At 25.9% G+C, this 14,409-nt stretch overlaps 2 protein-coding genes across 2 annotated transcripts; one reads left to right on the top strand and one right to left on the bottom strand.

Annotated features, from left to right (window-relative positions):
* The first annotated feature begins 3,033 nt into the window (after window positions 1-3,033).
* Window positions 3,034-5,884, top strand: LOC122511443. The gene is made up of 3 exons (XM_043626657.1): window positions 3,034-3,185; window positions 5,188-5,380; window positions 5,630-5,884. Exons 1-3 carry the CDS (start codon window positions 3,113-3,115, stop codon window positions 5,688-5,690), a joined length of 327 nt encoding a protein of 108 aa, XP_043482592.1. The 5' UTR covers window positions 3,034-3,112; the 3' UTR covers window positions 5,691-5,884.
* Window positions 5,885-7,609: 1,725 nt separating this feature from the next.
* On the bottom strand, window positions 7,610-14,231 carry LOC122511428 (caspase-1-like). The gene is made up of 4 exons (XM_043626638.1): window positions 14,021-14,231; window positions 13,160-13,419; window positions 12,089-12,394; window positions 7,610-9,297 (listed from the first exon to the last, which is right to left on the bottom strand). Exons 1-4 carry the CDS (start codon window positions 14,101-14,103, stop codon window positions 9,041-9,043), a joined length of 906 nt encoding a protein of 301 aa, XP_043482573.1. The 5' UTR covers window positions 14,104-14,231; the 3' UTR covers window positions 7,610-9,040.
* Between the last annotated feature and the right edge of the window lie 178 nt (window positions 14,232-14,409).

The following is a 14,409-nucleotide window of genomic DNA, read 5'->3' as shown; positions in this document are numbered from 1 at the left end:
AATTGTTGAAAAATAATGAAAATAAAAATGTAATCCTTCTACATTTTTTGCTTGGGTCCAAAATAATTTGAGAATTTCAGATTTCTTATTGCTATAATGTATTATTTGTTGACATAATTTTGAATTTTAAGTTTTATTGAGTAGTGCGTAACCCACGCTTTGATATAAACAAAAAATGAAATAAATAAAAATAAATTTTTAATGACTTTTTCCCAAAATATTGATTGTCTGATAGCGTTCGGGTGGACCTAATACTACTTAAAAATTGAAATAAACTTTTCTATTCTTCAGGATTGTGTAGGGCGAGTCCCTACTAAAACTCTGGTAATTTTCAGACGATTACAATTATTAAACTTGAAAGAAAGAAATTTTTAATGACTTTTTCCTAAAATATTGATTGTCTGCGATAGCGTTTCGGTGAACCTGCCATCACTTAAAATATAAAATAAAGTTTTCTATTCTTCAGGATTGTGTAAGGCTCAGTCCCTACTAGAACTCAGGTAAATTTCAGACAATTAGAATTATTAAATTTAGAAGAAATAAATTATTTTTATCTTTTTTCCCCAAAATTTTGATTGTCTGATAGCGTTTGGGTGTTTGTGCCACTACTTAAAAAGTATAATAAAATTTTTAAATTCTTCAGGATTGTGTAGGGTTAAGTCGCTACTGGAACTCCAGAAAATTTCCAGATGATCAGAATGATTATATTTGGAAGAAATAAATTCTTAATGACTTTTTTCCAAAAATTTTGATTGTCTGATAGCGTTCGAGCATCATATAATAAGTTATGACTTATGAGCATACATGAAAAGTTATGGTGATTTGAATTATAATTATAAAGTTTACATGTTGTTAAGTCAAAATGGGATCAATCATCAGTAACTATCCCAAATCTTCATCCTAGCCCATGCACGCAATAACAGAAAACTTAGGGCACCTTTCAAGCTTCATTTTGGCTCCACCTAGAGCATCATATCTAGCATGCATGAAAAGTTATGGTGATTTAAATTACATAAAGTTTAAACTTTATTTACCTAGAGCATCATGTCCAGCATACATGAAAAGTTATGCGGTGATCTAGGTGCCCCAAGTTTCTCATATTGCGTGCATGGGCTGGTGGAAAATATAAAGAAAAACACTTAAATAGTTTTAAAAAACTATTGAATATAATAAATTAATAATCCTAAATTTTATTTATGTATAATTTGATGTAAGCAGTTGTTTATTTATTGAAATATTAATGTTTCAAAAGAGTGATAAAAGTTCCACTGCACGATGTATGTGTGTGTAACATCGATAATGTAATGAAACGTTGACATGCAGCCGCGCGCAATCTGCATGACAGATGGCGGCAGCGAGATTTGTCTATGCACTCGGTCAATCCATTTTCCTGCATTTAAAAAATTAGACAAGTTTGAGTATTATTATTAATGACCATTAATTTTTCTGTAGAGGCTGAGACTAAGTGTTCTAAATTTCAAAAATTGAAAATTCTCTGTATTTATGATAATGAGCGCAACAAATAGAAAAATTGCTTTTAGTAAACATCAGAAGGACTTTGAAAATTAGTTTTATTTGACAAAAGTCTTTATTTTCTTATAGGGTTAGAGACTAAGTGTTATATTTATAAAGATTAAATATTCTCGACATTTTTCAATTGAAAAACGAAGAAGAAAATATATATCATTTTTGAAATAGGAGGAGTTTAAATCTATTTTGTATTTTCCAAAAGTCTTTATTTTCTATGTTGCTATTAAACTCAAGTATTTGTAGACATATAAAAAAACTTCAAGCTCTTCCTACCTATAAAAAACAAAAATTTTACTCCTTTCTTCATTTTAACCAATTTTTAGAATATTTAATTATTTAAAAACATAACATTCAGTTTTATTATCTTAAAAGAATTAAAACTTTTGAAAAATAAAAATCAAAGTCCAACTCAAACTATTTCTAAAATGCTGTTTTCTTATTCGTTTTTCAATTTAAAAATGTCCAGAATATTTAATTTTTAAAAATGTAACATTTAGTCTCAACCTTTAAAAAAATAAAGACTTTTGGCCAATAAAAAAAAGATTAAACTTCTCCTATTTCTAAAATGCTGTTTTCTTATTCCTTTTTCAATTTAAAAATGGGGAAAATATTTAATTTTTAAAAATGTAACATTTAGTCTCAACCCCTAAAAAGAAAATAAAGACTGTTGACGAATAAAAAAATGATTAAACTCCTCCTATTTCTAAAATGCTGTTTTCTTATTCGTTTTTCCATGCACGCAATGCGAGAAAAGCTAAAGCACCTTTTAAGCTTCATTTTGGTTCCACCTATACAGCATCATATCTAGCATACATGAGAAATTATGGTGCTTGAATTACATAAAGTGTAAACTTTATATAATTGTTATTTACGGTTTTAAGTCAATATCATCAAAAACTCAGTCCGTACTGAAAATCAGGTGATTTGTTGATGACAGAAAATTTCCGATGAAAGAATCAACTTCCTGAAACATTTTCTGGAAATTCTTCCACATGGGCGCAGTAACTCATCAAAGCAGGGACCGGCATTAAAATCAAAATGCTTTTGTCTCTTTCTATTTGGATAGATTTTGAATCAATTTGGTTTTTATTTGGATTTTTTTTCTTTTCTATGCTTTATACTCATAAAAGAATTCCTGTAAAAATTGTACCACTATCAGTTTTCAACAAATAGAAATTAAAATTTGAATAAAACTTAATTGGCATGTGAGGAAGAAATGTATAATTATTAGACATAAATATAGTTTAAAACTGTGCTTAATAAAAAATGAAGTTTTACAACTTTCATCAAAATGTCGCTATCATATTATTAAAATTTTGTTTATCTGTAGTAATTTGCACCTTATTGTTTAAAATTTTTTTTATCGCTTTTGTCATAAATTTTTGTTATTACAATTAGAAGAAATAGCAATAAATTTTAATGTAATTTAGTACTGGTTCTTGATATACAGCCTGTAGTGCAACTTATCTCTCTCTATACATACTCGTTATCCTAGTATGTAGACTAACAGATTACTTAAAATTAATATATCTATCAACATCAATATAAGCTACAAGCCAGTACATAATTTTCAAAAAATATAATGCATTTCTATCCATTATTGATGTTTTTATTATTACTTTTAGTACATGAAATTGATGTACAATTCTTAAGTCGTAAGTTCATAAACTTTTCTTTGATGTTATAATAAAGAATTTAGTTATTTAACTCTTTAAGGCTGGAAGAAAAAATATTTTACACAGTTTTTAAAGCTATCACTCTTCACGATTTTGTTTTTTCTATTAAGAAATTTGCTAATTAATTGAGAAAACGTTTATTGTTTTTAGCCAAAAAGCCTTTAATAAAGAAAATGGGTAAATTGATGAATTTAATAAATGTAAAAGTATGAATTTTGTCTGGGGAGTTGTTGTTGCTACTTTTTCCATTAACCTTAGTATTATAGGGGAGACTGGGGCAAAAAGTTAAGGAGGATGGTGACTCAAATAAAAATGTTAAGAATTTTTTAAAAATTTGGAAAAACTCGTTGTTAACAATGTGTAAATTATAGAACAATTTTTTTAAAAATTTTTTACTGTCCCATTTTTGAGAATTTAATTGTTGAAATTGCATGTTTTTATATGGGCTCTTATGGGGAGTGTTATATGTGAAGTGCACTATTTTGATAATAACTTGTGTAAAAAAGTTAAACTTTTTTTAAAAATCATACTCTTTTAAAGTTTAATACTTTTGGAATAATTTTAAAAAATAATTGAGTAAACTGACGTAAAATTACAGATTTTCTAACCTCTCTAACATAATACACAGAAACGTGGCAACGTCGCAATGTAATCATATACGAATGAAATCTTATTCAGTGTTACCAACACTGTTTCTAGCATGCATATGGAATGCGCTGTTGTCACGATCTCCATGCTCATAAAATTTTTTTACCTAATTAAATAATTATTTTTAAAAATATTTTTTAAGAATAATGAATTGGAATTATTAAAAATACTATTTTTTATGTCAAATATTTTAAGTATTGCATATTTCACTTATAAAATATATATTAAAACAGTTGGTATTTGCAGTTTTAATCCCATATAAAAGCATGTGAATTCCCCTCTCGCCGCCTGCCCCGAAAAGACAGTCACCTGGTCACCATCCTCCTTAAACTGTCAAAACAGTTAAAATTCATTATCTTTCGAACGGAAATAATAGTTAGAATATTGCAACACCTATATCAGAAAATAGTTTTAGTAGGCTAAAAATAGAATTTAACATTTTGCCCCAGCAAGGGGCGAAAAGTTAAGAAAACAAATTTTTCAAAAAGGACAAAACATGTATTTTATGCGAAAATATCAGAAACTTTTTTATTGAAAGTTGTAGGGGACAAGTTGCCCTACAATAGTCTCCCCTACTGTAAATTTTATTTCTTCAGATTGTATATTATTATTTAGAAGTTGCAGAGAGTTAATTGTAACCTTAAATTTTGCACTTTTTTAAAAACATTTTAATTCATTAAAAAACAATTTATAATGTTATGTACCTTCAAAAAAACTTATTAAAAGCATAAATCATTTTATGATAGATCAGGAAATGGTGCAATTATTAAAAAAATATATTATTGTTGTTGATATAAATAGAAAAACTTAACATGAGAAGGTGGGAATTGAATGAAATTCATTGTGTATCGTCAGAAAAGCGACGTTTCGTTGGTTAATGTTTGCCAACCTCATCGGACTAAAATGTATTAAAACAGAAAACACTTTGAATATTTTTTACAGAGGACTAAAACACTATTTTTCGCAAAACTACTAAAAATTAATAGTATCCTACCTAATATTGTATGAATGTTGACTGAATATCGCTCAATATATCTAACCTCGCTGGGCGAGGTCCTGTCAAGTTTCAGGAAATCTTCGGTGCTGTGTGGAAAACGTCGCTTTTTTGTCGATACACATTGAATTTTAATCAATTTCCACCTTCTCATGATCATTTATTCTATTTATATCAATTAAATTATGAAAGGATTTAACTCGGTACTCAATCATAATATTACTTTTAATTATTTAAACGAAATCGAATAATTTTTAACGAAAAAATTTCCCCATTTTTTTTAATTCTATTACTTTTATCACAATGATCCTAATAATTCTATCTTTTTCGTATACGAAGAAGATCTATTAAAGGGAACTAGAGGTCACGCTGCATGGCAAAGATGTTACACGTGTGTTAATGCTACGCATGTTAAGTATGGAAGATGCATGGCAATGTTCGACACATGCAAAAAGAATATACCATACGAAAAGGTTGATCATAAAGAATGTAAACAAGGGCCTTATTATTGCTGCTATGAAAATTATTATAGGTAACAACATATTTAAGTTCTTTTTATGATTATTTCTATTTTTTATTTTAATTGCAGATGGTCATTATACATTAAAATTTATTGATTGCTTTTTGCGATCAGCAGAAAAAATGTACTTGTTTGTAAAGGAAGCAATAACATTATTTAATTCTTTAGAAAATATTATTCACAAATCGATTAACTTTAGCATATTTCTATATACAGAAGAAAAGTTGTTTAAACCATTTCTAAAAATTTTATAATTTAAAGGCCTAATGAGATTCCTGTAAAAAGAAATCAAAACCCATATCCTTCAGACTTGTGCAAATAATAAGGCTGGTTCCGACATTCTCAAAGTAGTGGATATTATTATTGGCATAAAACTTTTCTCGGAAAGATCATCCACATTGATCAATTGATTTTGCAGTTGACTATTGTTTAAAGTATTTTATGCAACCAAAAATTGTAGTGCAAGTTACTGCAAACTATATGAAACATGAATTTTATAATTTACAACAAAATCAAAAGAATTATGTTTATTACCTTCTCTATAAATGTCATTCCTAATTCTTGAAATCCAAAAATTGAAAAAATTATTGGCAATTGTTTTATCTGTTGGCGTAAGTCATTTATCTGAAAAGAAGTTATAAATCCAGATGTTTATTACATGAACATTTTGCTTCCTCTTTACGATCAGCAAAAAAATTTGCTTCCTGGTGGTGGAAGCATCAATAGTTTATTTAATTTTTAAAAAATTTTTAAAACAATTTAACATTATGCAAAGAATAAGATTTTTTATTTGTTTTCAAGTAAAGAACAACATTTTATTGTACACTTGCACAAATGCGTTGCTCACGAGCACTTGGCTGAGAGAGAAATTCCCCCTCCATGCGCAGCGAGGCGGAGTGAAGCAGGCATAGCGCCCGCATGGAGGGGGAATTTCTCTCTCAGCCTCGTGCTCGCGAGCCACGCATTTGTGCAGGCCTGTTGTACAGCAACATAATTTTGAAGAAGGAATTGAATTTTTATTAAAAGTGTGAATTTTTCGGCTTTAATTGTGATTAATTCTATAAATTCAAATACAATATATATAAAATACTATTAAAATAACCACATTACTACGAAAAAGAAAATTAAAAGGTTTTGGGTGGCTCCTTTCAGGAATTCTGACTCTAAGGCTTCCTTTATGAGGAAGCAAAATGTTTGTCATTATCAGAGAAACAATATTAAAGGGTCCAATTCTCATTGGAAGACAATTACTTTTCATTGTAAGTAAATATTTTATTGAAAAAAACATTTTATTTAAAAATAATTGTTATGAAACTTTAATTCAATGGAAATATCCTATGGCCGGTTTGCCCCACCGAAAACGGACCGGTTTGCCCCACAGGCCCATTTTGAGAATAAATGTTTGTCAAAAAGAAATGCTTTGCAAATTCATCAAAGTTTTTGGTGGTAAATATTCCTGAGGTGTGTACCTTCAAAACCCAAGACCTAATATTTGGAAACATTACACGATTTCCTCATAATTTCCTTAAGGGGATTTGAACCTTGATGACGTCACAGTTTGTGCAAAGCATTAGTTTTAAATCTGTGACGTCATCATGGTTCAAATGCCCTTAAGAAAAAATTCGTAAAAGTGTAGAAAAAAACTAAAAAAAAAAAACTTTTGCTCCCTTCGTCGCACAAACGCAAGCTAAAACTGTCAGATTGAAAAAATAAGGTATACTAAACATGGTTGTTTTAAATTTGTAAACAACACTTTTTCCAATTTCGACATTTCGGAAATATTGAGGGGGGTCCGGTTTGCCCCACTCTCCCCTAAATAAATTAAAATAAAATTTTTTCACATTTCATTAATTTTAATTTAATAAATATTTTGAATTTGAATATTCTTCCAATTCTTGAAATATTTTCTAGAATTTAAACTAAAATTCTTTTTCAAAGCAATTCTTGTCAAAAAGTTGTAAGAGAATTTGAATAGAAATATTTCGAATATTTAATTTATTTAAATAGAAAAATAAAAATATATAATAAAATAATTATAAAAATTTCAACTGTAACTCTACTTGTAGATTTTTTAATTTGAGAAAGAAAATTCATAGACTATTCAAGACTTTCATGAATTAATAATATCAGTTTTTGTGAAACAAAAATTTTAATGACATTAATTTATCGGAGTGTTTATTGAGAATCTAACACAAAATTTGAATATTTTAAGGTTTCAAAAATCACAGAACAACAATTTTTTTTTATACAACGAGTATGTATTTGGATTCTATAAAAAGTACTACGTTGAGCTAAAATACATTCATTAATTTTTTTTCCATAAAAAAGATCACGACTTCGCTTTGATGTTTTTAGATCCTAAATATATATTCATCTAAAAAATGTATTTTGCATCACATTCAAATTCTACGTCTAGTTTTAAAGAGCCTTTGGCAATCGCAAAAATATGCCATTATTGTAAATATTTTCCATCAAAAAGTATAAACATTTTTATCAAAAATTTTAAATGAAATCTTTTTCTATTGCATTTTCTCACAATATATATGTATAATAACGCTGTTCGATGAAAGGTATCTTACGCCGAGAAAAATTATAAACTATATTTATAAATGTTTTTGACTTGAGATGATTAGAAATTAATTTTTTTTAGTGGTCTCTTTGTTCCCTGTGGTCAAATAGCCGTAGAATTTTAATCATAAATCAAGTAAAAACTTTTTTAAATATAGAAATAGAAATTTTTCATATCAACTTTGAAGTAGTACTTCTATAATCTATTTAACATAAAAATGATTAACTAACTTAAATCATTATAAAGCACCATACGGCTTTTTTCTGAGCAAAACATTTAAGTAGATTCAACTCTTATTCACAATAATAAATTTTTCTAAATGCCTTCGTTGTACAAAAGTTATAAATGCAAAACTTTGAAAAATTACAAATGGTATAAGGAAAAAAAAGTATAGTAATAAAAAATCTTACTACACGGTTTAGGAAAATCACAATTTAAGAGTATTGGGTAAAATTGACATTATAATTGCACTATTTTATTTTTTTTTTAATATTAAGAGGATTAAGAATATGTAGTTATTTTTTAATTTAATTCCCTTCTATCCGCTTTTCAAGATTTTCAATTTAGTTACGGAATATAAGTCAATTACAATTATTAAAATTTTTTTTTTTAAATTTTTATATATATATATAAAATTGCATATATAATAGATATTTAATCTTATGGCAATACAGACATTGAAAGCGCAAAATAATTCGGTAAATTTCTAGAGAAGATTTTCTCAGATTTTCTATTTTTACTCTATTTTGTTCTTGTATTTTTTAATATTTTTATTCTTCTTCAATGAAGATGAAAGACAATGGTATACTTTTATAATATTTAACCAAGAAGGTTTAAATTTTAGTTTTATAAGTTATTTACTTTCACATTTAGATATTTGTCGCAATTTGAAATAAGGAAAAAAATTCCTTTAAAAAAGAATTTCTTCTAATAATTATAGCAATATTTGAAGTAAATAAAAGATTACCAAATTTTTTCTTCTTTCTCCAAAAAAAATAAAAAATCGAATTATTTTCATGCCACTGTGAAATTAGAGAAAAAAATATTGATTCAATTCCAATCAATTTTGTTTTAAATGAAAATATATTGAATAATTTTAGAATTTATGAACCAATTCCATTTGTTGGTTTTTGTGGGAATTTCACCAATCGAGTGAGCATTGAAGTAATGCATGGAATTTGTTTTTGTTGATGCATATTCTCATTGTCTGGTGTATTTGACTCGAAATCCATTGCAACACGCTGACAGACAAATGTTAATAATGTCAAGAGATCGTAACGATTGCCATTTTCACGGAATTCCGTGCATAAAGCTTGCATAAACCAAGAGCCACGAGTTGTATTCCTCCAGGAATAAAAACCTTTACAAAAAATCAATTAAACTATGTTAAGAAATGTACTTTCAATGTTAAATTATTAAAACTATGCAGATGAATATGAACAGCAATAAATAAAGTATTCAGTGCTTGAACTAGTGAAAGTATTTAAAAATACAGACTTTACGGACCAAAAATGAAAAATTACGGACTATTTATGAACCAATTACTGACAAAACTATAATCAGGCCGAGTCAAATAAGAGAACATTTTACCTAAAACTATAAATTCAATTCAATTATTATTTTCAAGAATTTTTAACTAAAATTCTTCTTTAAATCGATTATTTTTAATAATTTTCAAAACAGTTTTTTGACAATTTTCAAATCCATTTGTTTACAATATTCAATTTTACGAAATTTTAATTATTCGTAAATTCTTCAATTAAATACATATATTAGAATACAAAAACTTTAAATAATATAAAAAAATCCAATTAAACTTTTTCAAGAAAATTAATTTCAAAATTCAATTAGGTATTTTAAAAAATTTTTATTAGAAAATTCTACTAGAATCCAATTATTTAAATACAAAAATAAATAATTTATTGAATAATTAAATGTTTCTTAAAATTCAATTCCCATAAATAATCATTATCAACAAATTTTTATAAAATTTTTAAGAACAATTACATTTTTCAAGAAATTTGATTAAAATTCTATTTAAAATAATTGAAATTCTGCAATGAGTTTAATTATTAATGAAAATAATTGAATTCCTAAAAAGAATTTTATTATTTACGAAAATAATTGAATCCCCGTAAAAATGTTATTATTTATGAAAATAATTGAATAATTGCCAAGAAATTTATAAAAAAAAATTTGTAAATAATTGAATTCCTGTAAAATTTTTATTATTTATGAAAATAATTAAGTGTTTGCGTAGAATTTCATCAAAAATTTTTTTTAAATAATTGAATTCTTGTAAAGAATTTTATGAAAATAGTAGATATTGAAAATCATTGAATTGAGGAAAATTTTTGAAAATAATTGAATTTCGGAGAAGAATTTGATTATTTCTAAAGATAATTGAAATTTTGATGAGAATTTAAAAAAATTTTTGAACATAATTGAATTTCTGCGAAAAATTTTATTACTTTTGAAAATAATTGAATTTTTGCAATCATTTGTAATTTCTCTAAAATTATCCAAATTATATCGTACAATTTACGAACTTTTCGTTCTGAAATGAAATTCATCTTTAAATCAATTTTTATTAGAAAAGTCTACGAGAATTCAATTAGTTAAATACAAAGATTAATAAATTATTATTAAATAATTGAATGTTTCTTTAAATTCAATTCTCAAAGAATTTTATCAACTTTTAAATAATTAAATTCTTTTGACGAATTGTAATAAAATTTTTGTGAATAATTACATTTTTCGAGAAATTCGATTAAAATTGTATTAAAAATAATTAAATTCCTGTGAAAATTTTATTATTTATGAAAATAATGAAATTATTGCGAAGAAATTTATAAAAAAATTTATAAATAATTGAATTCCTGTAAAATTTTTATTATTTTATAAAAATAATTAGAACTATAAAATTTTATTTTATTTTGAATTTTATTGAATTTTTTTTCAATAATTGAATTGTTTTGGAAAATTTTATTGAAATAGATATTAAAAATCATTGAATTGAGGAAAATTTTTGAAAATAATTAAAATTTTGCAGAGAATTTTAACAAAATTTTTTTAAATAATCGTTTTGGTACGAAAAATTTTATTACAATTTTTACAAATAATTCAATTCTTTCAACGAATTATATTAAAATTTTCAAAAATTGCTACCAGTCGGGTAGCAGTGAGTGGCCCAGAGGCGCTCACTGCTCACTGACTGGCAGTTGCGCGTTCCTCCGAGCGTCGGGCGAGTTATTGGATCCAAGGCCTCAATTCAATTCTTTCAACGAATTATATTAAAATGTTAAAAAATAATTGAATTGTTACGAAGAACTTTATTAATTTTTTTTAAATAATTGAATTTTAGCGAAGAATTTTAGAAAAATCATTTTAAATAATTGATTTTTTCGAAAAACTTTATAAAAATTGTGTTTGAAAATAATTAAATTCCTAAAAAGAAATAATTGGATTCTTTCGAAAAATGTTATTAGAAATTTTATTTAAAATTGAATTCTTTCATGAAACTTTATTAAAATTGTATTATAAATAATTGAAAATCTTTGAAGAATTTTGTTATTTCTCTAAATAATTGAATTTTTCAGGAATTTTATTAATATTTTTGAAAATAATTGAATTTCGAAGAAAAATTTTATTATTTATAAAGATAATTGAAATTTTGATAAGAATTTTTAAAAATTTTTGAACATAATTATATCGTTAAATTTACGAAATTTTCTTGCTATTGCAATCAAATTATGAACTTTACGGATCATTTTTTTTTTAAATCTGACTTTTACGGACTTTAAACAAATTTACGGACCTAGTTCGAGCCCTGAGTATTTCTTAAAATAAATATAAATACCTAATAATATATAATAATTAATGTTATTACTTTTGATTAATTAATATAATAATAATTTAAAACAATATAATAAAAAAACAAGCCTCGGATTTACAGTAAGGTGCCTGAATTTGAAGTAATTAATTTAATTACTTTAAATTAATTTAATTTTTATTATAATTAAAAATAAGTTTTCATTCATTACGATATAATCCGATTTAACCAGATCAAATATAATTTTATTCTGATTTAAATCGTAATTTTCAGTAATTATTAATTAGTTGTATATATGCGATTATTATAAACTTATTACCTGGAATAGTGGAATAAGCAATTAGAAAATCTGCGTGGCTTGGAATACGGAATGTACTGTTAGGCATTCCATCAGTTTCGGTTCGTTCTTTAAGGGAGATTCCACCGTCGAGTTTATCGCCCTGACAAGCTTGAATGAAGAACAATTTCGGCTTACCAGCTAACGAAGGACACTTGTCAGCAGTGAAATGCATCCAAATTGAATCGGCTTTATAAGGCGTGTCATGAGCATAAAGTAAACCTAATTCCCCATGCGAGAGAACCGCAACGAGCACGCAATCATGATTTGAATGATCCATTTCTGCGACTATTTATAAAATAATAAATTCAAATTAATTTAGTCAATTAAATTTTTCTTTTATTAAATAATATCGTTGTCAATTGTAACTATTTAATTTTTAAATAGTAGTTTAGAATTTTACTACTCGGTAAAAGATAATATAAAATATCAAGAAAATTAGGTATTAATCCTCCAAGTTAAAATGTGGAAATAAAATTTTATTTCATCGATAATTTGATTCCTTTGTTTTTATAATAAGTTCATTGACCCACAATTTTTGTACGTTTAAGCATTTATATTTATAAATTTTGTCAGTTAACTTAAGACGTTCGTGTTGATCGCATTTTATTTTTCAAATATATTATACGGTAAATTTATATATGTTCAATTTATCATGATTGACACAAAAATTTAATTTCTTTTTCTGACTTTTCCCTGATTTCCAGGCAAAATTTTAACTATTTTCCTGACCCTAAAGAATATTCTGATACACTATAAAAATTATTAGATACTAAAAAAATGTTCTATTATATTTCTTTACGAATTTCTTTAATTGTAAAATTTTTTGAAAACATCAATTGTTTAATTTAAAATAAATATTTAATGATTATTATTTTTGACCAAGTGATAAAATCATTATTTTATATTATAAGAATATTGTCTGATTAAAAAAAAAATTTTTAATATAGTTAAAATTTTATGTTTTATTTTCACATTTTTGACTAGGAGGTTTGATAAATTTTCTGAATATTTAATATTTTATTTGTCACCCATAAATGAAAAATATTTTACCTCTTTCTAAATTTTTGACAATATCTCGATGAGCCAAATTGTGGAAATCATTGACTTCAAAGCCAAGATTGCGCAGTGTATTAACGACATTTTCGCAGTCAACATTCGTTCCACAGCGTTGTTTCAAATGGCTGACATTAAAAAATTCATGGTTAAAAATTAGAGCAACACCACGTTTTGCATGACTCATATTATAGTGGGTCGCATAGCGCTCGGTTGGAGCCGTACGAAGAGGTCCTGGAAGAGGAGACACTGCATTTCTAAAAGAAGTACACAATTTAACAGATTAAAAAAATAGATATTTCGTACTTGAAAAAATAATTTTCTAAAAACAAATTTTCCAAAATTGTCAATAGGAGAAAATATTTAAAAATATTCCTAGCGACTTTTTTGTCTCATTTAATAAATTGTCAAACGAATTCGATCTTTTAATAAATTTCTATAACAATTGGATGTTTTAATAAAGCAACAATCATTTTAGAAAAATGAACAAAGTCCTTTTTTTTGTTATCTACAATGTATAAATTTCTCAACAAATTGTTAGCAAGTGTTTCATCTCGTGTCATCTACTTGACGAAATCTACTCTCGAAGCGTTTTTCCATTGTCTTGGAGAAAAAATCAATAAGCACGTAAACAAAAGAGTCTCTTTGAGAAGAAAATATTTCTACGCAAAGCAATTTAACAAAAATAAACGTAAAAATTATTAAAACAATCGAAGAAGAATACGAATTTTAAAACAATTTAGTCCTTGAAATTTATATGTCATAAACAGGTTTATACAGGACTTTCTATACACACAATGCATGGTAAAAGCAATATGGATGGGAAAATAAAAATTACTAAGCATTTTTTAACCTTACCTGCTTCCATAGCCAAATGCATCGCCAATATCACTGTTGTTAACTGGAAGATTATGATTTTCTTCTTTTGACACTGTGGCCATTTTTTTCTCACTTTATTTATTTATCGAAATGATAAATTAGATTTTGCTTTCAAGGGAAATGCACAGGAGTCACTTTATTCAGTTCGTTTGCCTTTCGATTCATCAACAATAACCAAATTGCTACTACACTGTGTAGTAATTACGCATGCGTAGACAAGTCAAGTTTGTCGATCGATCACGTGATGTGTCATACATGGATGAAATTATATCAATAACCATAAATATTTTATTTCTTAGCTTATTTATATTTAATAGTCTTCTTTAAGAAATTTTACAAAATTCGTAATATAAGCATAATATAATAAT

Source organism: Leptopilina heterotoma, unplaced genomic scaffold, assembly GCF_015476425.1.
Source record: "Leptopilina heterotoma isolate Lh14 unplaced genomic scaffold, ASM1547642v1 Lhet_82, whole genome shotgun sequence".
Lineage (NCBI taxonomy): Eukaryota > Metazoa > Arthropoda > Insecta > Hymenoptera > Figitidae > Leptopilina > Leptopilina heterotoma.
This window is presented reverse-complemented; position numbering and strand designations above follow the sequence as displayed.